The following is a 26,251-nucleotide window of genomic DNA, read 5'->3' on the forward strand; positions in this document are numbered from 1 at the left end:
CTGTTTTCCGTTCCACGGAGGGTGTGATGCGGGCGGCTAGCTTGGGGAAGGCAGGCTCGCGGCAGTCACCGTGGGCCCCGGTTGTGACCACAGTCCAAGGATTAAACCGCCCGGGCTTCAGCCTCTCTCCCTGATGGTTTATTGTAACTTTTCTCTGTAGGGAATCCTCAGAAGCATCCATCTCACTGGGCTCATTCAAATCCAAGAAACTCCTTCACTGCAGCGTGAAGAATCTTGGAAAGTCTACTTACAATGGGCAGAAACACTCAAGCCCTTCTTAAGACAGACTCAGCTTCACCTGTCGGAGGAGTCGGTGGTTTTCTTTGTAATTTGACCCTACTTTTACTGAAAAAGCTAAAGCAAAGAAAGCGGCTCCTGCAGCTGGGGTTTAGGGACAAGCTTCCACCCCCCCTTGGCTGGCCAGGGAACACCCACACCCCATGCTGACTCTGTTGCTTCAGTTACCTTTCTCCCCAGGCCTCCAGCCTTGTGAGGCTCAGGGGCAGCAAGAATTTTACTTGTTTCTTAACCCTGAAATTCATCCGGTAAGTTGCACTGTTTAACCTCTGACCTCCAGCCACTGTAATGTACACAGAACTGAGTGAATTAACATAAGACCTGATGTGATGGAGGCGACCTGCAGAAGAGCCTCTGGGACCCACCTCGTTCAGGTGAAGCTGCAGAGGTGGGGTGGGGGGCGGGGTGCCCACAGGGGAGTCTGTTCCCACCACAGGCTCCCTGAGGTCCGAGTGATGCCAGCCAGTCTTAACTTTCCAAACTGCTTTCTTGTGACTTGTGCTGTGATTACTTACATCCATCCTTTCAGGTTTCGAGTTCCTTTGTCCTACCCTCGGAGCTTCCTCAGAGCTTCTGCTTTTCCTTCTGGCTGTTCTTTCTCTCTCTCTTTTTTTTAAATTAAATTAAATTAATTTACTTATTGGTTGTGTTGGGTCTTCATTGCTGCGCGGGCTTTCTCTAGTTGCAGCGAGTGGGGGCTACTCTTCTTTGCGGTGTGTGGGCTTCTTCTCATTGCAGTGGCTTCTCTTGTTGCAGAGCATGGGCTCTAGATGTGCGGGCTTCAGTAGTTGTGGCACGTGGGCTCTAGAGCGCAGGCTCAGTAGTCGTGGCTCACAGGCTTAGTTGTTTCTCGGCACGGGGGATCTTCCCAGACTGGGGATCGAATTTGTGTCCCCTGCATTGGCAGGCAAATTCTTTTTTTTTAAATTTTTTTTGGGGGGTACACCAAGTTCAATCATCTGTTTTTATACACATATCCCCATATTCCCTCCCTTCCTTGACTCCCCCCCCCCTCGAGTCCCCCCCACCCTCCCCACCCCAGGCAAATTCTTAACCACTGCACCACCAGGGAAAGTCCCCTTCCAGCCATTCTGTCTCCACACTTTGCTTGAGCGGGAACTGTCTTGGCTCCCTGTCCTCCTGTCTCAGGCATCCCTTGGCCCTTCAACTTATTTCAGACACACTTCTTGCCCATAGCAGGCAAAGGTGCGCTGTAATGTATGTAAAACTTCCCATATGAATAAATGATGAATTTGCCAAGACCTCCAAGAGGTAGGTTTAATCAGGAATTTGTGTGGGTTGATGGAGAACGTTGCAGCCTGGATTCTCTGTGAGCAAGGACCACCGTCTTTCCCTTCCCATCACTTTTATGTCACTGCTTAGCCCCAGGCGCTCAGGAAACAGTAAGTAATTTTGCTATTAGCGCAAACAATACATAATTCAGAAGGTAAGGCAGCTCCAGAAACACTGTATCTTTTTTCCAAAACTTCCTACCCTCTTCCTCCTCCATCTCTCCTCCAGGGTCACAATGAGCCAAGCCTCCCTCCTTTCATGAAACTGAAGGATTGGGGAAAGCCCCAAACCCAATAATGAGGACTTAAAGCCTCTCAGGATGCGAAGACCTCCCCAGGCTCATCCAACTACCTTTATTTTATTTATATTTATATTCCTGTTCCTATTCCTATTTGTATTCATATTTATATTTATATTCTTATATATTTTTGGCTGCACCATGAGACTTGCAGGATCTTAGTTCCCCAACCAGGGGTTGAATCCAGGCCCACAGCAATGAAAGCATGGAGTCCTAACCACTGGACACCCAGGGAGGTCCCCCAACTGCCTTTAAATGTTGATTCTAGTTTGTTTCCTGATTCCAGTGACAAAAAGAGCCTCTGTCCACTGTGTGTCCCCTCCCCATGGGGACCTAGCACCTAGTACCAGCTCCCAAATGTGACCCCCCCACTCTGTAACAGAATGTCACCTGGATCTATTTCAGAGTTCCCTGAAGAGAAGAGGCAGCCGGGAAACATATAAAGAAAAGAAAGCATTCGCCCAGGTAAGCAGCGTTTCCCTTTCATGTTACATCTCCTCGTTTTGAAATTTTTCCAGAAGCGTTAGCATCACCTTTAATATCGTCAAAGAACCCTGAGCTGCCCAAACATCTGGACTCATCCAGAGCCTCTGTGAGGTGAAAACTGTCTTCCCGAACCAACAGTTCTTCCCTTTTGTTTCTCGCACCTATCAGCTGGTGGTTTCTCCAAGAAAGAGAAGAAAAAACCAGCTTCCTGGGCAGCATAATTGGGTGCCATTCAGGGCTCTGCTGTGCTCACAGCTGGTGACAGGCATTTTGGCCTTCGAAGTCATTCACACAGTAAAGTCGTAAAATAGCACAGCAGCCATCATGTCAGGTCATCCATAAACCATTGTTTTGAGTTTTGGTTTTTTTTGTTTTGTTTTTGTAATGCACAAGCTGAACAGTGTCTTACATTGTCCTAATGAAAGCGAGGTGCTCTCTCTAAGGCGGTAGGAGCTGGGCCCTTTCTTGCACATGGCATGTGTCCTTCAGAACTTCCTTAGCTTTTCTGAACACTCGCTTTTCTGGATTCCTTTCTTCTTTATTGAAAAAAAACATGCTGCTAGTATTAGGTTTTGGAGAGAACAAGGCATCATTGTGGTGTCAGCTCCCTGAGCTCTCAGAGTGAGGAGTAATTAGAAACAGTAAGTCCAGGAAGCTATGAGCTCCGAGGCCTGGTGCCGGCCTCCCTATGAATCCCACACCTAATTCCCTTTGTTTTCTCTCCTCTCCAATGTCCCCATTCCTCAGAGCATCCTTCATGGAGGGCCAGGCTGCGTGAGCCAGAGGAATACCAAAGGTTAACTGCTCTCCTCCCCACATCTCACTTTGGAATCCGCTGAGAATGGGGAGTTTAAAATCTGTCGTCCCCACTGCTGGGTGCTTCAACCCCACTGGTCCTCGAGTCTGTTTCAACTTCCTGGCTCCTGACCAGGGAAGGGCTCTTCTTTAGAAGGGTCGCCTCTGCCCATCGTGGGGTGAACAGCGTGCAGTGCCCTCATCTGGGGGCTGGTCAGGCCGGGGACAGGAGAGGGGAGCCCGGGGCTCGGGAGTGGGCGCGCTGAGCGAGGAGTTTCTGTCTGGCAGAGCGGAGGAACCGAACGCCTGGCGAACTGCAGGTGCACAGCCAGAACTCAGAGGAAGCTGGCGCCCTGGCGCAAGGTAGGCGCACGTGCAGTCAGCGCTGGGGTGCTAGCCAGATGGCAGACTTGCAAGCCAAAGAATATATACCCACAGGGATATATTTCTGCCGCGTGTCGAGGCCTTTCCGCGCAGTGGCAGCGGCCCCTTGTGTGTGCTTCCTCTGTTGCTGTGCTTGCCGTCTCTGCCTGCACCAGGAGTGTCATGTGGGAAGGTTACTGGACCCGCTTTCAGGCTGCATTCCTGGAGCTATCGGACGATCTCCTGAAACCGGAGCCTGAGATGGGCCTAGACCCCGAGTCTTGGCTGAGTTTTAGACAGTCTTGGGTTACAAGATGCGATGGGTATGCAGCCTATGCTGCTTTAGCTGAGGCTGTGACTCCCCATCTTATTAGAAGGAATTGGCTTCTCACCCACAGAATGGGCTGAGTCCGGCTCCCCCGCCAAACACGCTGCTCCAGACGCCTCCAGTGAGTGAGGACGTCTGATTCCTTCGTTAAATCCACCTTGGCTTCAAAGATGGCCTTTCTGTCAAAAGCTGCATTAGTCTGGTGGCAGGCCTAGGAATGCTTGGGCGTTGGGCTTTAATTGTATGTTAGAACTCCTGGTACGTGGCTAGTTTCTTTCTTTAAGGAACAGGAAGGCTTTTTGGATATTTGATCAATCCTCAGGTCATCTGTGAATCAGACGTTCACTAGGGTATGTCATAGAATCTTGCTTCTTTAATTGACCTGGGTTTAAGTTCAAGGAGACAGGGGAGGATGGTTCTAGTTTATAATCAGACCGTGGGGAATGGCAGAGGGGGATCAGGGGACGGTGCGAGATTTCTAGAAATCAAGGCGATTTGAGAGTTCTCTGTGTTTCTTACCTGTATAAGGGGGTGCAGATAAGTTTTGTACTTAAAACCAAGCGCAGAACCCTGGGGAAGGCCCAGGCTTCACGTGCCTCTCATGTGCCTTCCCCGATGTCTGAGTTCAACTTTTGGGGGAAACCCTCAGGACAGATGGCCTGAGACTCTCTGATCTTGGTTTGAGACAAAAGCGTCCTCAACTGTGCAGGTGACTCTGCCCCTCGGCCTCCACTGTCTCAAGGCCTCACCAGTTGTGAGTTTCCAGGGAAAAGTAGGGTCAGGACATTGGTTGTGGCAGGCGACCCTACCCATCCCTGGGTCTGGCTTGAGTCTCGGGCTGGAGGTGGAGTTCCTTGTGGCTGGCAACATTCTTCTCCACAATCTCCACGGTCATCCCCAGGCATGAAGGTGAATTTCTGTGCTTGCAGTGGAGATAGGATCGTTTAAGTGATTCTGGGCACAGGACAAACACTGTCTGTCAGGTTAATGATGGGGTGAGGGTCTTCCTATCCCAGACTTGTCATCCTCAAACTGATTCATTTATAAAGCACTGACACTCTATCTCCATTGATACGTATTTTAGCTTATTCAAATTCCATTCCTTCATGTGACAACAGAGACCTCTCTGTGTATTTGGACACAGAGATTTCTTATAAATCTATGTTTACCAAAAAATGAAAAGATGTTTTTGATTGTTCTCTCAAAAGTTCTAAAAAGCTGGGTTGTTTAACAAGCCAATTTCTGGTACACAGTAGGTATTCAGTATTTACTGAAGGAAGGAATGAATCCACAAGTAAGTATGCTTTTTCCCTTAGTTTTAGGATTAAATACAATATGTCTTTTACAGCCATGTATTGTATGTAGGGCCTTTAGAAATGTACATCATTACCCCAGCAGTGGTGATAACCCGTATTGCTCTGTTGAGTGGGGCAGACAGCTTTCTTTCCAGTTAGTCACAGAAACCCTTATTATGTCTGCCTGACCAAAATCAAACCAGATCCTTAATGTGATAAGTTCTTAGATCACGAAGACCATGCTTTCCTCCCAGTGACATTTATATATTACTCTCCTGATGTGCAAAGAGGGTTTAAAAAAAAAAAGCAGAGTTACTGGCTCCTTTCCCCCAAAGTAATTGAGTTTCAGACAAAGTAGAAGGTTAGCTTCAGGGTGCTAGAGCTTGGAGATTGACCATATACAAACCACTCAGCTATATGTTATTCCTTTTGACCTTCACAATGACCTTGATTGAGTGAGGGTCCTGCTTTGGACATAAGAAGCCGGTTCCCCAGGGCTCTGCACTCAGCTCCTGGTACCGTGGATGGAAGGGGCAGGACCGGTTGGTCCTCTGCTAGGAGGTGGCGGTGAGAGGTGGTCCCTCAGAGGGCACGCAGGCAGCACCAGGGCTGCTTTCCGCGTGGCTCTGGCTCACAGCTGGCCTCTGACTTCTCCTCGGGTCTTCTCTGTCACTCCACTTGTCTTTCCTTCCATGGATTTGTGGTTCAGGCAGGAGGGGGTCTAAGGGTGGAAGGAAGAAAGGTGGGGACACCCAGAGAGGTGTTTCTGTGTCTTTTTGCCCAATGGTAAGTGTGTGGCAAGAACAGGGCGGGGAATGAGCTGTGTTCTCCGAGGGTCAGAGCCGTGCCAGCCCTGCTGGACCATTTGTGCACGAGTGATGATCTGGAAGAGTCATCGTCCCCTAGTTGCTGACTTGCTGCAGAGATTGGTTTGATGACTCTCCTTCCCCTGGGCTGATGAGGTGTGACCACCACCCAGCGCATCACTGAGTTTTTGTGGTGAAGGGAGCCTTTGCCTGTCTTTGTCCCCATGACAGCCTTTTGAAACTTGATAGCGAATCACAGAGGAAAGATTTATGAGGTTGGTCACTGTCTCCAGCCACTGAATGTGAAACCCTGGTGCAAGGCCAGCTCCAGAGTCCACGCAGCTTCAGGGCATTGAGGCCTGCGCTGCAAAGGCAGAGTCCACTTTCCAGTTGGTCCAAAAAGTGCCTTCTTGACCTCAGCTGATCAGTGTGGGCTTTTAGTAGCAGAGAGCCTGCTCCGGTGACCCTCCAGAATCCTCTGGGGTCCCGATGAGCACCACTTCTCAGGTTTTAAACCACTTATCACCTTGCCTTGGGTTTCTTGGTTTAATTACCTGCTATTATAGCCACTAAAAGGCACGGAACGTAACCAAAGCCTCTGAAGTCGAGTTCACATGGGGAAGAGGGTGTGAGTCACCTGGGGCTTAGGTTTGCAGTAACCATTTCATACTAACCGTCAGAGCTTGATACTTGCTCTGCAACTTGGCTTCCAAAGCACCCTCATGCCCATCATCTGGTGATCTGTCCTCATGTCATCCCTGTGATATGTTGGAGGTGGGGAGGAGGAGGAGAGGTGGGTTGCTGTGTCTCAGGTTCCCAGCAAATTCGTGGAAAGACAGGCTCTGATTTGGGGTCACCTGGCCTCCCCGTTCTGGTAATACCTGTGGGTTGCTGACCCCTGTCATGAGGGAGGAGGTGAAGAGAAACAGGTTGAAGTGGCCACAGAGGGCTGTCCACCTGCTCCAGGCTGAGCAAGGGGTCCGGGGGTCTCTCACTGGTCACAGTGGACTCATAGAGTGAGTGGGGGGATGGCCGCATTGCTGACTGGGCTGGGGTTTCATTTCATCCACTCCTCCACCCATCACCTGGGTGATGGTTTTCATGTGCACGTTTTCCCAAACTAATTGTTTGGTTTCCTTTGTTTCTGTGACAAAGCCACCGTGCCTGCAGGCCTTGGTGCCCCCGGCTCTGTCGTGGCCCCTCTAACGAGGGACTCCACGCACTGACGGGAAGTTCGGTGTTTTGTGTGTGCGTGTGTTGGGGGTGAGGTGCGAGGGAAATCGTCAAAAACAGGAACATTTGGTATTTTCAAATAACCCTCCTCTGGGCTGCTCTCTCCTGGCAGGATGACAGTGCCGACCTGAGGTGCCAGCTCCAGTTTGCCAAAGAGGAGGGCTCGCTGATGCTCAGGAAGATGGCCAAGCTGGGGCGGGAGAAGGACGGGCTGGAGCAGGAGCTGCAGAGGTACAAGGCCCTCTATGGGGAGGTGGACAGCCCCCTGCCCACGGGGGAGGCCGGCGGGCCGCCCAGCACCCGGGAGGCGGAGCTGAAGCTGCGGCTGAAGCTGGTGGAGGAGGAGGCCAACATCTTGGGCCGGAAGATCGTGGAGCTGGAGGTGGAGAACCGGGGCCTCAAGGCGGAGATGGAGGACCTGCGGGGCCAGCACGAGCGCGAAGCCGTGGGCCGGGAGCCCCTGCCCGCGGTTCCAACCTCTCCCTTTGGCGACACCCTGGAGTCCTCCATGGAGTTGCGTCGGCACCTACAGTTCGTGGAAGAGGAGGCGGAGCTGCTGCGGCGGTCCATCTCTGAGATCGAGGACCACAACCGGCAGCTGACCCACGAGCTGAGCAAGTTTAAGTTCGAGCTGCGGCCGGACTCCGGGTGGCTGGCGGGGGGCGCGGGCGGCGGGGCGCCCCTGCAGGACGAGCTCCAGGCGGCGCGGCTGCAGATCAGCGAGCTGAGCGGGAAGGTGCTGACGCTGCAGCATGAGAACCGGGCGCTGCTGGCGGGCGCACCGCGCAGCGACCTGACCGCGCCCCCAGGCCCGCGCGCCCCGAGCCCCCGCGACAGTGATGCTGACAGCGACGCCGGCAAGAAGGAGAGCGACGGGGAGGACGGCCGCACGCCGCAGCCTCGGCGAGAGGGCCCCATCGGTGGCGAGAGCGACTCGGAGGAGACCTTCGAGAAGACATCGGGCTTCGGCAGCGGGAAGCCGTCCGAGGCCGGCGAGTGCCCGGCGGAGCTGCTCCGCGCCCGGGAGGACTCGGAGCGCCTGGCCAGCATCAGGCACGAGGCCGAGCAGCTGGAGCGGACCGTGGAGCGCATCATCACCGACACCGATGGCTTTGCCGAAGCGGCGCTGCAGAGCGGCGGGGCCTCCCCCGGGCCCGGCGTCCAGGGCGCCAAGGAGGAGCCCCAGCTGCTGGGGACCCTCAACGCGAGGATGAAGGCCTTCAGGAAGGAGCTGCAGGCCTTTCTGGAGCAGGTGGAGCGGCTGGGGGAGGGCCTGTCCCCGCTGCCCCACCTCACCGAGTCTTCCAGCTTCCTCTCCACTGTGACCTCCGTGTCCCGGGACTCCCCGGTGGGGAACCTGGGGAAGGAGCTGGGCCCGGACCTGCAGGTAAGGGGGCTCCCGGCTCCGCCTCCCTGCTCCCTCCTGCTCCTTCTCCTGCTGGCTGGCCTTGCCGCACTCCAGCTCATCCTGCTCTCGGCTGCTTGGCTATGACCGCAAACCTGCATTGTACTAAAGCCTCGAGTTTCAACCAAAACCTTTCTCTTGGTTGGGTTTCTCTTTTTTTTGTTTGTTTGTTGGTTGGTTTGGTTTGGTTTAGCTCTCTTTTGTCTCCTTGTTTCTTTTCCCCCGTTCCTCTTATTTTTAACTGCACCACTGCTCTCGGCTGAAAGGTTCTCCCTCTTGACACAAGGCTGGTCCCGCTGGCAGCACTATGATCCACGCAGTCTGCCCCTTCTCCTTTTTTTGGCACCCCAAACGACCAGCCATCCCGACGAAGAAGCAAAGAGGAGTTTAAAACGCAGTACAAACGCTCTTCGCAGTCAGGATATTATTAGCAGACTCCCCGGGAGCGCGTGCATCCTTGCCTGGGTTCACTGCCCCAGGGACAGTCCAGCCCTGAAGGCCACAGGCAGCCAGCCCGCCTGCTCCCTCTGCGACACAGCCTGGCCAGGCAAGGAGCGCGGTGGAGAGGAGGATGGTTTTGATGGCACCCCCGGAGCCGCAGGCGGCAAGTGGAGTAGCCCCAGGACTGCTCTCCTGCGTGCTGCCCTTGGCCGTGACCTGGCTGCCACCCTGGACTGTGGCTTTCAATGCCCGACCACAGCGAGGAAGCCAGGAGCCTTGTTTCCGTATCCTTCGTGGGTAGCGTGCTTGCGGCGGGTCTGACTCCTGCGTCCCTATTGCATGCGCCTCATAACCAGTGTGTTGCATTCGTCTCCATCTCCCTGTTTGCTTTTCGGTGTCTCAGCCCGCCGTTTTGCTCAGCCTCCTCTTGGCTCTGTTCTCTTCTCTCTCTGATGCCGCTGTGTTTACGTTGGTTTCTCTGGTCACACTTTTCCTCATCCCGTAGTTTTCCAGCCATCTGTCTGCCTTCCCCACCCTGCCCTCTTGTCCTTTGTGTTTTGTTTAAAATTTTGAAATGAAAACAAACAACAAATCCCTCCCGTGCACCTAACAGTCCAAACTGAGAGATCAGCTGGAGTGGCAGCCTGGGCAGGAGCGAGGGGAGGAGCGGGGGCCCCAGCATCTCCCAGCCACACGGGAGCTGCACCGCCGAGGCGATGGGGACGCCGGGAGCTGCCGGCCTGGAGCCCAGAGCTGCTTCAACCTGGAGGTCAGTAGGGGCAGGACCCAGAAGCCATGCCCCCTCCCCCACCCCTCCTTTGCTGTGTGTCTGACTGTGTGATGGTTTCTGCCTGGGTCCAAGGCCCCTAGGGAACAGGGCAGGGGGATGTGGAACCAGAGGGGACTTAACTGAATTAGAATCCATTGTATGCAACTGAACTGGAGGGTCTGCACAGGGTGAAGGCAGGCGGACTGGTTCTCCTGGGTACCTGGGCACCTGGAAATGTAGCAAAGTGTATGAGATTAATTGGTGAGTGCTATGGCTTCTTGTCAGACAGTAAGGAAAGCAAGACTGAAAGCCAAGCGTGTCCCTCCTGTGTCTCGTTGGGCCTGCCCCGTTTTTTCTGTGATGGTGCTCCAGTCATAGGGCAGGATCAGGGATGCTCTCCTGACCCCGAGGGCCCTTCGGCAATCTCTGTTGCCGTAGCAACCCTTGTCCACAAAGCTCACAGCCACCACAGATACTCCATTGTATGCAACAGTTGTCCTGTCAACAAAGGCTCTTCCCTGCAAGTAATTCCACCCAGGACAGAAGGACAGGTGGCCCTGAGGAGTCCGTCCCTGGCTCTGGTACAGCAGGGTTACTGCAGGGTTAGAGCCCCATGTTCTGCATTAGAAAAGATCTGGATGAAGGGTCTTCATATATCAGTCCCAGATAGGAATGTTACCATACAGCTCTGAGGCATCGTAGAGGTTCCTAAAAGGCAGGGGAGAAGACGAGGGGGCCTCTCACACCTGGAAAGGAACAGAAGCTCACTTGGCAAAAAGTCAGGCATCTGACCAGGAAATGAAGCACACACAGGGCTTGCAGCCAGTGCCCTGGTGAGGCTACTGGTCCCGCAGTCAGAGGGCATGAGTGCGGGTCTCTGCAGCCTGGGGCTCTTCCCTTGTCCTGTAGCAGAGGAGGTTCCCCTCACCGATTGGGTACACAGTAACATGAAAGCCACCTCCAAAAAGCTTCATTGAAAATGAAACTGTCCAGAAACATCCAGTGCAGCCCCCATCCTTGTATTGCCTGGGTAGAAGCCAGGCCTGCCCAGGAAGGGGGTGTCCAGGCCGGCGCTCCAGGGAGAAGTGACCGGCCCACACCGCTGTGTGACAAGGTGTGACAGTGACGCTTTGCATGTGAAGAGCTGAGCTCCCAGAAAACAAGCAGAATCCCCTCATGCTGTGTGGAGCCGCCGTGGGCACCCAGGGCCCCCTGTTAGAAGTACTCAGGGCCCAGGATAAGCATTTGTGATTTTTTAGAAATGTTTTGTGTCCAGACATCCCAGCTCGTCAACTTTAGCATGTCCTTGTTCTAAAACCGCAGGTGTGGGCCAGGAGTAAAGCAGGGCAGAACACGTTGGGGGCATCCCGTTCTCCCCGTGGACTTAGTGATGTCCCTGAACTCCATGGGACTCTTCACAGGGAACCTCCTTGAGCAGCTGCGCCCACACAGGGGCCTCATCTGAGGAGGCCGGTTGCTGGGCAGTTGCAGACTCACAATTAGGTGCATTTCTAGTGAGCTGAGCAATCCGTCTCTGGGATGGAAAGCAGCACGGGGACCTTGGTTGCCACTGCACCTCTAGGTCTTTCTAGCCAGGGCGGCATGCTGTGCGGGAATCTGCCCTGGCCCAGGCATCAGGGTCCCGGGCTCTAGCCCAGCTCTGCCTGTTTCTGGGTGCTTCTCAGCCAGGTCCCTGGGCTTCTGTTTTCTCATCTGTAAAATGGGAGTGAAAATACTGCCCCGCTTGCCTCATAGGGTTACGTGTGGTTGATTTTCAGAGCCAGTGAGCTGCTGACTGAGAAAGTCTGATTCATAATAAGGAAAGGGAAGTGTATCCTGTGTTAAAGACTGCCAAGCGGGAAGGGGTGTCACGGCTCCTGTAGCTAGTACCAATTTTCTGTTTTTTCCCTGTATGATTTTATAACTGTAAATATACAGTAAAAATGAGCAAAAACTAGCCAGAGTACATCAAGTGACAGCACACGTAAGGCCAAGACCGGCCCATCTGTATCCCGGCCTGCACACGGGGTACTGGCACCAAAACCCATGGCCAGAGATGGGGCCACGGCACCAATCTTCTTTGCCCACCGAGGCCCTTTCTCATTTTCTTCGGCTGCTACCTGGTCCTATCCCGTGAGCCCTCTTCCCTCTGATACACTGTTCAGGGCGTGTCGCACGTAACCGTGTCTGGTTCACTCTGGTGTGTGTCAGAGGGCTCCTCTCCACACGCCCCCAGGCCCCCTGGGATTGACGAGTCGGCCCCTTGCTTGCCGAGACACGTGGGCTTTACAGAGCTTTACAAACCGGCAGTGGTTTTGGAGAGAAGAAAATGCTTTGTTGAATCAAACAGTGTTGTGGGAAAACAAACCTCCGTAAAAGGTTGATTAGCGGAGTGAGTTGCTGCCATGTGGCGACCTAGGGTCACCGAACGGTACAGGGATCTTCAGAGGAATCCCCTCATTCTGCAGATGAGAAGAGCGCGCGTGAAGTGATGTCAGCAAACCCCCCACCCCTCAGCCGGCTGGTGGTGGAAATGGGTCCAGGACTGTCTCCTCAGGCCTGCTCAGTCCTGTCCCCACCCTGACCCCTCCCGTGAGGAGCGCTGCCTGTACAGCAGGGACTGGTCCCCACGGACCCCTCCCCTCACTGGGCCAGGACACTCCAGCAAGAGTGTCTCCTTGGGGGGGTGTTTCCAAATACGGATCACTCGGGTGACTAATTGTACAGCCAGCTATCTTGCCGTGGAGTGTTTTTTTTTAAGCATCTGTCTGGTTTCCGTTAATTTTATACGTTTTAATGAGGAAGTGAAAAACTCAAAGTGAAAGGCAAGGTCCAGGATCATCTTTTCATAGAAGGGGAAACAAAATTACTTAGGAGTGAAACATCCTTTGTTCTGACTTTTTATTCACCAAGGCATTTCACACAGAAGAGAAAACTGGATTATGTATGCCAACACGTTGTATTTTAGAATACTTTCTAAAAGATGAAACATTCTCGAACCCCTCTGATGGCTCCATAGTTTTTCCTTTTATGAGAGGACCCGCATGGACATCCTCGCAGGGTCTGAGTCTTGGTGGAGCTGCTGTGTCCCTGGGGTGGATGTCACCCTGATAGACCGCTCAGTTTCGTCTTCCAGTATTCGTGGGTTAAAGCATCGTACGATGGACAGTTCTAGGGAGCAGAACTCTTTTCAAACCTTTTAATGGAAACCTCACCAAATTCATTGTCAAAAATTGCTTTCCCTTGAGGTTCTAATGGAAACAGTACATACTGTAGTAGGGCAGCCCTGGCAGAGAAGCTACTGTGGGTTAAAGACTCCTGTCACGTGGCACAGATGTCACGGAGCACCACATAATTGGGGGGGGGGGGGACAAACACTAACATTTTCATATAGAATGAGACTGAGGCAGGGTATGCTGCTAGCAGTTTTTTTTTATTGAAATTAGTTGATATACAATGTGTTTTAATTTCTGTACAGCAGTGACTCATTTATACATGTATTCTTTTTCATGTGCTGTTCCATTATGGTTTATCACAGGATATTGAATATACTTCCCTGTGCTGTACAGTAGGTCCTTGTTGTTTATCCATCCTGTAAATACTAGTTTGCTTCTACTAACCCCAGACTCTTAGTCCTTCCCTCTCCCTTGCTGGCACTTTTCTTTATCCCTCTTCCATTGCCCTTGACATGACCATGGTGTGTCTGCACAGCCAACTACTCCTGCACACGTGTGAATTTCCTTCAGCTCCTGGCCCTTAGTTCCTCCGAGGTGGGGGGTGGAGGGGCTGATAGGACAGCTAGGATCAGTGGCTTAAAAGAAGAAACGACTTTCTGAATTTAAGCTGAAGTTTAGAAAACTTCTCAGTCCCAATTTCTCAAGTTCCATTTGCGACATGCCTCCTGTGTTTTTGCCGTGTAGATGCTCATGTTTGGGGAAAGAAGTTAAGTGCTTATTTGAGAAGATTTGGGTGTTTGGCCAGGTTTAACTACTACTAGTACTAGTGGTACCAATAGCAGCAGTAATAACAACAAGGTGAAAAAGGAAAACAAACTACCTTCTTCTACGGTAGCGGGTCAGAAGATAACAGATCTGTGTGGTGAGAGGTCCGCCCCTCAGACGGCACACACGGAGCTTGGGCGGGGACGGTGTATCCACCCAGCCTCTCGGAACTGTCACAGCCAGAGAGAGCCAGAGTCACAACCTGCTAGCACCCACTAGCCTAACCAGTGCAACCACAGAAAAGTGAACTGCTCAGAGGAGAACACAGCAACCAAACTTCAGAAGGCCCCGCACTCCTGTTGCCTGTTCCTGTCGGTAGAGATCAGCAAGATTCTCACGGGACGCCAGACTCTTCCCCGACTTTGCCCCCTTGGCTCCCGGCAGATCTGAGAGATTCCATTTGTCAAGAGAGCAGGGTACGGAATATGCGGTCTGGAATGTGCAGGGTGCCTTAAAAATAGTTCTGAATGAGGAGTAGCCGTGCACAGGCCCTGTTCAGATTACACATATAAGTGACACCAAGCCTTTGCCCAAAGGATTGGGTTTCTGGGTCAGAAATCTCAGAGTTCTTCTCCTGAGCCCCTCTTCTTGTCCTTTCATCAACAAACGGTCCCTTTGGCCTCAGCTGTGACATACCAGCCTCGATAGAACGACCTGGGGCTTATGGCAAGTGTGTGCGCACAGGTGTTGATCCGATAAACCACTCTGGAAAGAAGCGGTAGGAAAACTGGCCAGAACAAAATGGAAGTCATGGGAGATGAGGTCACAGGGATGCAGGTGGAACAGAGTCTTAATAAGAGCTTTGCTAGTATCTAATAAGTGGCTACAATGAAAAGTCTTTTTTGAGTTTTTTTTTTGGGGGGGGGGGCGTAGGGGATACCGAGATAGTGAAGTTGTCTTGTGTGGAAAGTGATTTATAAGCCACTTTCTCTAAAGATGTCGAGGGAATTAGCGGTGTAAATCGGCATGGGACACACCACGTGGGGGAAAGCGTGGGCTGCAGGTTTACCACCAACAACATAGGCAGGTAGCTGTGGTGCCAAGATGAAAATGAGCCCACAGCCGGCGGGACCACTGAGGAGGTTGTCCACGTAACCTGCCTGCATTGGACAAGGTGAATGTGTTTGATGTCTAATCAGAATCTTAGGTGGTGGGCAAAGGATGGTTTCAGAATCTAACCTCAGGAACTTGGTGATGAAGGGAAGTATGTATATTCCGGGGGAAGTCTCTGTGTTGTGTGAAAACGTTCTCTGGACGGGTGTGAGTGTGTGCCGTTGTGTGGCGGTAGAGTGGTCCTGCACGGACATTCTCGCCACAGCCTGTTTGTATTTTGGTTTTTGTAACACTGCAGTGACGGCATCCCGACTGTGAGCAATGAGGTATCCGTAGAGTTTAATGTTCCGTTAGCAAAAATAGACCAGAAAAGAGTAAAACTTGTCATAGATGAGGAGGATCTAGAAGTTTCTGTTGTGAACCAGCCTCCACAGACGACATGGGAGCTGCTGTAGGTGAGTCAAATGCCCCAGACGCACATCCTCCTAGGATTTCAAAGGTCCTTTTCTGTGACCCTTCGAAGGTGAGGTTCAAACAGAGGAACACATTTTTAATCAAACGACACTGAAGTAGGAGGCTTGTATATTTGTATAAAGTTTATGTAATTATTAAGATGACAACTAAACAAAATAGTTGTGTAATATGTAGAAACTAAATTAATAGGTCTTTGCTTTTCTTAAAAGATCAGCTTGATTTGGATGCCCATTTTAACATCTAATAATTTAGGGCTTTGGGCCGGTACCAAATGTGTTAAAATACAGAGGATTTTCACATTTTAAGTGTGTAGAGAAGCACGTAACTCAAAAGTAAAGCTGGGGGAGTTCCCTGCTTAGGACTCTGTGATGTCACTGGGGGAACTAAGATCCCACGAGCCACGAGGCACGGCCAAAAGAAGAAAAAAAAGGAAAGCTGGCTGTAGAGCAACCAGGTGATCTGAAAGCACTCCTGTGTGAAACTCCTCGAGGGGCAGGAGGGAAGCCCCAGGAGGGCAGGGGTCAGGGCAGCTCTACTCACTGCCGTGTCCCCAGCATAGAGCCGAGTGCTATAGGCACTCAGTAGATAGAAAATACTGCATAAAATATAAAATGTCCTCTTAAATATAGAGCTGTATTTCCAAGAAAGTTAGGGAAATCTTCAAGGGTTGGAATTGACTTCAGAATTGAAGATGGACAGGATGGGAAATGAACCAGGCCCCACCCTGCCAAACTATACTTCATGAAGGGCTGGAGAAGCATCTCTCCATGGCGGTGGGGGCGAGGCAGTAGGACAGCTTGTCCAGTAGTGTGGAGCCTCCCCAGGTACCTGTCAGCACAGCGGCCTCGCCAGGACCAGGCTCTGAGCTGATGTCACCTGTAACTGCAGAGCTCCCGAGGAAAGGAAGGGGGAAAGGAGGGTTTCTGTTCGGATGCTGGCTTCTGCACACTCAAGACCACCTGTGGGCATACCCTCAGCCCAGGCCACATGCGTGGTCCTAGCTAATGCAGCAGCAGCTGGAGCCACCCTGAGACCTCCCAGCCCTAAAATTAGCAGATAGAAACTCTTAACAGAAGTGCACTCAAAACGACCAAGGGCCAGCAAATGGGACAAAAGAGTAAGTAGTGTTGTAAGAGATCCCACATGTTAAAATAGAACTTTTAGGAATGAAAAATTAGTCATTGGGGTAAATTCAATCTGTAGAGAAACGCCCCTGTTCAGAGAGAACCCCAGACCCTGCCTAGTAGACATAAAAGGCTGCAGTGATAATCTCCAGTAACCAGCAAAGCACAGAGGCATTCGTGTTCTCAGTTGTTCTTGAGTTTCTTGCAAAGAGGATGACCTTAAATCTCTAGCTTTCAAAAACTTTATCCCAAAGTGGTGAATCCTCAGCGTCTCTGATTTTCTGTCTCCATCCTTCTTTCTGTAAATTCTCTCATGGTCACCCCCTGTGCTAGGGCAGGTGCTCTGCCCTTTCACTGTCTGCATTTCATACTCTTTGGGATATGATTTTCACTCATGACAGTCTAGGTAACATCAGATTACGTCAGAGGAGAATGGTATCCTCAGTGAGAAATAACAGATTAGTCAAAGGTAATCAGAGTGAACCAGTGAAGTGACAACTCTTTTGCTTGCAGCAACCCAGTCTGCTCCCCAGCTTTGTAAATCACCTATCTTCAGGCAGCGGAAACCAGTGCGTAGCACGTCACACTTCAATTTTAATGACACCTGAGATTTTTAATATGACTGTTTCCATCTCTAAGAAACATTTCAAAAGGAGTAGCTTGGCCTGCTCTATCATTGCCATTTGGGCCTGGAAGATGGATATTCCCAGTAACCGTTTTGTTAAAGATTCCTTTAAGTATTTTAACGTGAAATTTGGCAGCAGACCTTGTGGAGCTCCTCCGAGGCCGCGTGTGTCTGTTCAGAGAAGGAGTCCCAGGCCAGTTCTCCAGAGCGTCCCAGGTGGCACTGTGAGGAGGAAAGAGAGGTCTCCTGATGGGGCAGGAAAAACTCTTAATAAGAAAGTGTGTGAACTCATTCATGATGCACCTGAGAGAGACATGCGAACTTGGGCGGTGGGTCTTAAGAGGCTGTGTGTGAGGTGGTCATGCTTGACCATCAGGACCGCCAGCTCAGGCGCCCCCAGCACTTAGAAAGCTGTCTAGAAGCTGCCAGGGTGGTTGCTTCCTCTCGACCTGGTTTGTGTTACCACGGTGGCTGAAGCTCGGGCGATGGGTCCCACTTCCCCACCCGTCTGCTGGGTGAGAGAGGCAGAGCCAGGCGAGGCTCCGGGGGAGCTGCCGAGAGTCACTCCACTGCACCCGCACGTGCCGTGTCGCTCCTTGTGTGTCCCTGCTTCATGCACGTGTCTGTCCTACGTCTTCAGCTCAGGCCGAGTTCTCGCTGCCCCTAAACCCCTTCCTTAGTCCCACCAATCAGTTCAGGCACTGCAGGGTCAGCTTGTGCAGGCGACCAGGCTGCATCAAGAGACAGAGAGACTTACAGACACCGCCCAGAAGGCCACGGTTGGGCACCACCTTCTCTGTCTGCAGGGCCCCTGGAGACAGAGGACAAGAGGTGTTCTATAAGGACGCTGTCTTGCACACAGGCTGGGCAGCCTGGGCTCAGGGCTGGAGGGCACATGGAAGGGGCATCCCCTTGAGCTGCCCCCTCGGGGGTCTCATAAAGATCACTGTCTCCCTTACTGCTCAAAAACATGTGTTTCCATACTGACGTTGTGGTCCCAGGAAGGTCTAAACTTTCCTGCAGCCAGAATCAGTGAAGTAAAATAGGTCCTAAATGCCGCTGGACATGAAAGTGTGTCCATATCTTTCACTGTCCTGCAGATGGGTACGTTTTGTCAATATTAGGTCAGTTTTCTGGTAGAAACATCAACAGTTCGCCCATTGTTTTCAAAAAGCTGCCATTGATGGAGCGGCGGCCTTATCAGCTCTTTCGGCTGTTTTAGAGTCACCTGTTCCTGGCCTGTGATCCCTCATCCACTCAACCCTTCCCCAGAGTTCCTCAGAGATCGGCTTCACTGCTCACAGCCCTCCCAGGACCGTCTAGTTCCTGCCACCCTGGATCTACTTGAGTTGTAAACAGTTATCCAGGCTCAGAATTGCCATGGTTTCTGCTTTTTGTATTTGTTCTTGAAACATATCTGAATCTCTAAAAACAAAAAACAAGAACCAGTTGATCTTGAAATGGTACCACAGTGTTTTAAATGCATGTCCTATGCGAAATAAGGTACCTGAGTATTCAAGAACTTATTTTGGCAAGGAATGTGCGTTACACTGAAGTCCCATGTTGTCCGTGGTCGTGCTCACCTAAATGGGTCAAAAACTGACTGAGGGAGTGCCTTCTGCACCTCTAATTCAGGGAGAGCCAAGCGGGGTACCAACCTTTACCACTACGTGTGCACCCCCCCTTTTTTTTTTTTTTTTTGGGGCACACGGGCTTAGTTGCTCCGTGGCATGTGGGATCTTCCTGGAGCTGGGATCGAACCCGTGACTTCTGCATTGGCAGGCGGATTCTTAACCACTGCACCACCTAGGAAGCCCCGTGTGCACCCCTTTTTAAAAGTTACATTTATGTTTCATGTATTACTGCAAAAGGAAAATAATTTCATATTACCTAAAGGGTAATTTAACTTTTTTGTTTTGCATTGCACCAAAAATCATGTTTGAAAGTGAGTTTATCCCTTCCAAATGGAGATGCTGTTAGCAGAATGGCAGGGTCCTGTGTTTCTTGTACTTGGATTCAGGATAAAGGGGTGTGTGTGAAGAGTCTCCCAGCCCTCAGTTGGAGGTGGTGAGATGTCACCTGCACTTGTTTAGAGGGGAAGGGAAGGGGGCCCCTTACCTCCCCAAGGGCAGAGGACCACAACTCAGACTTGGAAGTGCATGGGGTCCTGGAACAGGAGGAAGCTGCAAGACCTGTGGAGGAGGTCAGAGGGAGCGAATCAGGAAGGGACGTTTCCAGGAGCTTACAGGTGAAGACACAGAGAACGGCCTCTCCCAGGGCTGTGCCTCCAGTGGCCCGATGCTGGGGCCCCTGTGGGGTACCTGCCACACTGGGCATCGCACAGCATGAGTTAGCAGTGCTTGACAGCTGAAACTTTACCAGGATCGGTCGATGGCCTAAGACAGCACACAAATTGCAAACACTGGATTTCCAGCAGCTGGGCTGCCCCTTCCTTACTCTGTCCCATCCTGAACCCACAGGGGAGCGAGCTGCTGGTGGGACTCAGGGCTGCTGAGAGCGAGTGAAATCTCCAGGGTTTCGTGTTATCCCAGCTTCAAGTGCAAACGTGGTCTGGTATTGCGACAGTGACCGTGTCTGGTCATGCAGTGACCGCACAGCCCAGGGCCTCCCAGAGCTGCCTTGCTGGTCACTGGCCTTAAGCACATTGGTTGGACCAGTGTTGACCTCGGGCAGCCGCAGTCATGGTCCCGTGGCTTCTGAGGGCCCATCGAGTGCTTTAGGGAAACAAAACCAAATCCTCCTGCTGGCTTTTGACACAAGAAGAGGTGTTAAGTTAGGCTAACGATAGGGCTGGCGTTCTAACCCTCTCTTTGGTCTGTGGGACAAAAGGATTTCATCACGTGTCACTTTAGTTACTGTGGGTATGAGTCCTGTGCCCTTATCTGTAAGTGAAGATTTTATCACACCCTTTCACTTAGTCATTTTCAACTTGTAACAGTTGTTTATCACTGGAAAGAGTGTGTATACCCATGTGGAAAAGGCAGGAACTAACATGGTGATGGAAGACGTTTCTTTCCCCGCAATGCTTTTATTTCCCTGAGTGTCACCCATACTTGGTAGGAAGGGGAGGTCTCAGGCATGGAAGTAGGTGGTGGTCGTCTTTCCTGTGCGCTCACCCTTTGTGTAGTTGAGTACTAGCTTGTCCTCTTTCTGTCAGGGGCTGTGGGGACCACAGGGCCCAGGAAGTCAAGGGAAAGGATTCCCACTTACTCCACCTTGACAATTGCGATGTACCTTGGGTACCAACCGCTGTGTGGAAGGCAAATGGGGTCTGCGTCTTAAGTCAGCTGTGAGCAGAGACAGTTCTGAAGGAGCTTAGAAACGTCTAAAGCACCATGAGAGACTCCATAGTGAAAAATGACGCTGACATCTCCCCTTGAAAGAGTATTTGCTTCTGAGTCAGAAAACGCTCGAGGTCTTGTAAATAGTGAACGTCTTGAGGAGTTGACTAAACTTGGGGGGGTGGTACTTCTGAATTTCATGTCCTGTATGCAGAATGACACGGATTGAATGGTCGTTTGCAGAGACCCTTGGTTTGGGTGGCGGGTCGGGTCAGCTGCGCGTCACACCGTCTCTCTTCTTCCGCTTAAGATGGAGGAGGAGCACCTGTGTGCCTTGCGGCGGCGCGAGCTGGAGGTGCACAGCCTGGCTCTGCAGAACTCGCTGCACGAGCGGACCTGCAGCGACGAGAGGCACCTCCTGCAGCAGGAGCTGCGCTCCCTGAAGCAGAACATCTTCCTTTTCTACGTCAAACTCAGGTGGCTGCTGAAACACTGGCGGCAAGGGAAGCAGATGGAGGACGCAGAGGATTTCACGGAGGTAGCTCCGCCCCGGGAGGGCTTTTTCTTTGTGTTGGTTTTATTCTTGCCCCCACCCCCACCTCCAGGCCCTGCTGTCCCCTTTGCCCGACACTCACAGTCATGTTTTGTTTTTGTTTTTTGTTTTTTGTTTTTTTTGTGTTTTTTTTAGTTGCGGTGAGTGGGGGCTACTCTTCGTTGTGGTGTACGGGTCTCCTCATTGCCTTGGCTTCTCTTGTCGCAGGGCACGGAATCTAGGCACGTGGGCTTCAGTAGTTGTAGCACATGGGCTCAATAGTTGTGGCACACGGGCTTAGTTGCTCCGCGGCATATGGGATCTTCCTGGAGCAGGGATCAAACCCATGTCCCCTGCATTGGCAGGCGGATTCTCAACCACTGCGCCGCCTAGGAAGCCCCACAGTCACGTTCTGATGTTTCAGATTATCTTGTCAAGTCCACTCCAGGCAGTGGAAATGCAGTGGGTTGTCCCATGCTGCCCTGTGGCCTTGTCTGAAAAGCACAGTGGCCCTGCAGCCAAGTGTTGCCTCCGTGTCTCTTGCTGATAGATGAATTCTGTAGTTATCACCCTGAGGTGCTTACCGGTTCATTCCACAGCAATGGTTTGTAAAACCTAGTTCTAACTTGTTCTTTTCCCCATTTAAGTTTTTGTTCCTAAATGCAAGAGCCTGTTCTGCCAGTGCAGTTTTATACAGTCTCTCTGAGCTCCGGGGGTACTTTCTTGCCACCTCTGAAATTCCTATACTCACTCCTTATGCCTCAGTTCCCAGATTGAGAACCAGAACTGGGTTATTTGCATTCTGATTGATTTCTACTGATCAAGGCAGAGTGACCTCCAGCTCTGCAGGCTCCTTTCTGGCCTTGCTCTCTGGTGAGCGCAGGGCTGGAGCCAGTGACGTCCCTGTGTTCTGGATGTCCACGCCCCTGGCTGCCTTGTCGGCTGCTTTCAGGGCTCTGTGACTGTGGGTTCCTTTTAGCCCCCAAAGACCTTTCCTCTGCTTCCCACTCTCATAAACAGTATACATAATTTTAAGACATCCTATGAATGGAAAGATACAGTGATTCTCTTTCCTCAGGGTGAAGAAAGTTTTCAAAAATGAGTTCAACCTGCTCCCACGTAGCCATGACCTAGAAGACCATCCTTAAGCAAAACCTAGAAATAGTTGTAAAGTTTTCTGTTGGTCGATACTTTGGAGTTCCTCCTCCTCTAACTTATAAAACCGTAACTGTGAGCAATAATAATTTATAAATGGTAAAGTTTTTCATTATCAAAATAATTTATAAATAGTAAAATTTCTAATCTCTTCTAATAAACTGGGCACCCACTCTGCAGTTTAAGTGGAGAAAGTGGCCAATGAGTGAAATGGCCAAAATGGATCTCTTCTTAGGGGAAAGGACTGAGAAGTGAAGACGTGATAACCCCTAAAGTGCGGTAATTATCCTCAAGTGCTAAAAATCAGGCTGCAGGGCAAAAGGATTTAGGTGGAGCTGTGATCATCCCCTCCTGCTGTTTCAGAGCGAGTTTCCAGAGACCTTCCCCAGGCTCGGGGAGTTTGGTGTCCAGGGGGATGCAAAGATGGACGGTCCAGACCAAGATGACGACGGTCCAGGCTGTGGCTTTTCACTGGGGGAGCATCCTCCACAGTTCGGTATGCAGATGGGTGACCATGGATCGCGGCCACAGCCCACAGACGGGGGACAGCTGCACAGGCAGGTGGGTGCTGAGGTCCTGGCCCCTCCTTCTACCCACACTGGGGAGAGGAGACCCCTCATCTGTCTGTGTCATCTGTTCACATGGCGGTGCTCCGGGGGGCAGAAAGCTCTGGTTTATTTGGCTTAGTCACATAAATAGGGACATGGGAAGGTCACATCAACTGTGTCCCCTCAAAGCCAGCCAGTGTACCTTAGAAGGAGGAAAAAACAGTATCGGATAGAGTGGACTGTGCCTTACAGAGGTTGACCGTCCTTCCCAGGAGGAAGTGCCGTGATTACGGCCAGAAAAGGAACTTAGGGCTTTGTTGCTGTTGTTTGCTGAGTGGACATCAGTATCACTAAACTGGCAACATAATGCACAGGAGGAAAGAACAAGTTTGTTTTTTTAAATCCCCAAACATGTATAAAGTGTTTCAGGTTCTTTTTAAGCCACATGAAACATCATGTCCCAAGTACTAATATCGGATGACACTTGAAAAAAAATTAAAGCGTGTGTAAAGAAAGGTGGAATTTCAGTGTGTGAACCTGAATTATTCGTGTTGCCTCATTCATCTTTATAAACAGACAGGCCCCGCTGAATAAGCCAAAAGATACTATGGATGCCCCCCAGAGTTTTTGTGCTTTTTTACAAAACAGCAGCCGTGGAGGGTTTGGGGTGCGGAGGTCCTGCGAGACTAAGGCTTTCCTACTCCCAGGCGTCCTGGCCTGAGCCCCTCCTGACCCTGTGGTGCTTGTTGGAGGGCCTGGCAGGGGGAGCCTGGCTCCGGGGTGAGGCACAGGGCGGGGTGGCCCTGGGCACAGCTGCAGCCACTCAGCCACAGGCATCTCGTGCGCTCCCTGCACACCGGGCTTCACAGCTGCGGCCCCTCCCTCCGTCCAGAGCCTCATGGGGCCGAAGCCTGGCAGCAGAACCTGGGCTCAGATCCAGACCAGGAAAGTGGCGCCGTCTGAGCTCAGGCCTGGGGGAGGGTGCCTTTCCCCCATGGCTTTCTCTCCATGTACAGCTCAGATTTTCATAACTGAAGACCTAATTTCTACACATACCCATCCACCCTTCATTTTTCCCGTAACAGCTTTTACTTTCAAAGGAACTTGAAGTTTGTCATTGGGCTAGTGTCCGTGGGGAGATTTTTAGCTCATGGAATGAGTTTTCTGGCAAAGATACTGTTAGAGAATAAAATGCTACTCTGCAAAACATCCTCTAAGATCTACCAGTTTTATTATTTTTAAGAGTGATGTTGTCAATCAGTCCTATGAAGTATCTGTGATTAATTCATTATAGTATTCCTCAGTTGCCACTTAGCCACAAACCCGCTGCCTCTGAGAGCACGTGTTGGGTGTTTCCCACATGTGCATCCAAATGCTTTGGAAAAGGGAAAAAAAAAATGTAACATGTTCTGGTTTCCCAAACAATAGTCCTGGAAAATTTTCCCCATGAGATGGAAAATTATGGAAAGTCACTCAGCCAGAACCTCCCGTTCAGTGCATTTTAACATCATCTCTCTTTGCTGCCACCTCCTTCCAACGTTCGTTTCTTAGCTCTTCCGCTTGAAAGTGGAGATGGACCAGTGAGTTTCCACTATGTACAGTGCAGGGCAGAGGCCATAGATGGGCTAACAGAGTGGCTTTCAGACAGGCAGATTCAGATCTGCCTTTACTGGACTCGTCAGCCCATGGCAGTCAAGTGCACAAGGCCGTCCATCTGAGGACACAAGATTAATGAGCTCCACTGTAACGACAGCTGGCTCCCCTGGAGTGCACGTTCCTGGGGAGGAGATCTGTCCGCCTGTCACAGCATGGGTACCAGCCAGGCAGCCTGGATGCAAGAGCCGAGCACGTGTCTCAGGGAGCTGCCCCGCAGAGCGGCGCCTTCTCAGAGACTCCAAGAGCATCCCAAGGTGATAAGCAGAGTGGGAAACGTGGCCTGACTTCTTTCCCAGGAATAAATTAGCAAGTGACAGAACTTCCCAGGCTTCGCATTGTGTCATAGTGAACATTCTTACAGTTAAACACAGTGGATTGCAACATTTATCATGTCAAACAAGAGAAAAATATAAAATTGCATGTACCAAGTTGACCTTGGAAATAGCTGATAAAAAACCATCAGGTTGGAAAATTTGGCTTTGCAAACGTTCCCCATCGACTGGTGGGGCAGTAGAGACCTGACTGACCTGGGAGCAGTGAGCCTTCTGGAAGGGCCCAGGCTGAGGATGAACTCCAAGATGCCCACCACCACCTTAAGCTTCTGAGACCAGCACTCCTGTGGCTGTGTATGCATTCTCTACTTATTAGTAATTCCTGAAATCAGGTTTTTAAACACATGGTGGTTAACAGGGCCAAAAGTGTAACCTTGGGGTTCCAACAGCCAGTCTTCCCAGAATTGGATTAAGAGAGAAGTTACTTTTTCATTCAGGGCTGTGACCTAATAATACTCCTTATTAAAGCATCTGAGTGTAAATGTGAAGAACCTAACTTAAACTTCAGAGTGCAGATCTCATGTAATTATGCTTCACATTCATCTTTAATTCTTCCTTCAACCGCCCCTGGTCCCTGAGAAGCCTCACTTGGTATCCAGCCTGAGGACCTGATGCAATCTGCTCCCCTGAACCTTTGCCATTTACCCAAGACCCATCTTCAATACAGGGCCTTCGGGGGCTGCCCTAGGTCAAAGCCAGCCTTTCCCCTGCAGACAGAATGCCTTTGGGCCTGGGACTTCTTGGACTTGGACCATCTGGTGCCAAGCAGCACACTTGCTGGCAGCCCACCCTTTCTGTTCTGCCCAAGATACAGAAACTTCTGGAAAGAGTACTTCTGCACATCAGAACTGTGAGCTGGAATCTTCCCTGGTGGTCCAGTGGTTAAGAATCCACCTTCCAGTACAGGCCACATGGGTTCGATCCCTGGTCAGGGAACTAAGATCCCACATGCCGCAGGGCGGCTAAGCCAGCAGGCCGCAACTACTGAGCCTGCGCACTAAGGAGCCTGCCTGCCGCAATGAAGATCGCGTGTGAAGATCCCACGAGATCTCACCAGCCGCAACTAAGACCCGAGGCAGCCAAATAAATTTTAAAAAAATTGAGAGTAAGCTTTAAAAAAAAAAAAAACAAAACTGTGATTTGCCCTGACTTTATTTTTGAAATAAGAAAGGCTCCTCTGGAGGGAGCTCACTGGTGTATGTTGCACCAGATGGATGCTTCGGACTGCAACTTTATAGCCTTGCCTAGGAGACCATGCAACTCTGTATGAAAGGAACCAGACCAGAGTTTATGGTTAGGAAACACTTTACATTTGCTGTGTAATTTGTTTGTTTCTATTACTGTGGAAATAGTATGTGCAGGACATGGCAGGTCACAAGTACCAAAAGGTACCCCAGGAAATACTCTCTCGGCTCCAGTCCCACCTCCCAGCACTAACTGTGGCTGGCAGTTTGCGACATAGCGTATCTAGATCTCCTGCCACTCTCTGAAAGCTGACAAGCTTGCTAATAAGCTCATTCTTCCCATCTAGCCACTTGACTTTCATCAGACCTGCCCTGGTTTCTTTGAAGCCTTTGGTGACAGCTCTGGGTTGATACCTTATTCAGCCTACATCTGTTTGTTCTGTCGCACACCCACCT

The 26,251-nt window shown here is 51.1% G+C and overlaps 1 protein-coding gene across 5 annotated transcripts in view; it reads left to right on the forward strand.

Moving 5' to 3' along the window:
- MTCL1 (microtubule crosslinking factor 1) overlaps positions 1 to 26,251 on the forward strand; it is a 115,860-nt gene that overhangs the window by 61,848 nt on the left and 27,761 nt on the right. For 4 of the 5 annotated variants that reach the window (XM_057698823.1, XM_057698825.1, XM_057698824.1 and 1 more), the window contains exons 4-8: positions 2,294 to 2,353; positions 7,307 to 8,581; positions 9,654 to 9,809; positions 20,699 to 20,926; positions 22,439 to 22,636. In XM_057698823.1, coding sequence (XP_057554806.1) covers positions 2,294 to 2,353; positions 7,307 to 8,581; positions 9,654 to 9,809; positions 20,699 to 20,926; positions 22,439 to 22,636 — 1,917 coding nt within the window. The remainder of the gene's footprint in view (positions 1 to 2,293; positions 2,354 to 7,306; positions 8,582 to 9,653; positions 9,810 to 20,698; positions 20,927 to 22,438; positions 22,637 to 26,251) is intronic. The other variant, XM_057698822.1, reaches the window with a different exon arrangement.

Source organism: Hippopotamus amphibius, chromosome 11, assembly GCF_030028045.1.
Source record: "Hippopotamus amphibius kiboko isolate mHipAmp2 chromosome 11, mHipAmp2.hap2, whole genome shotgun sequence".
Classification (NCBI taxonomy): domain Eukaryota; kingdom Metazoa; phylum Chordata; class Mammalia; order Artiodactyla; family Hippopotamidae; genus Hippopotamus; species Hippopotamus amphibius.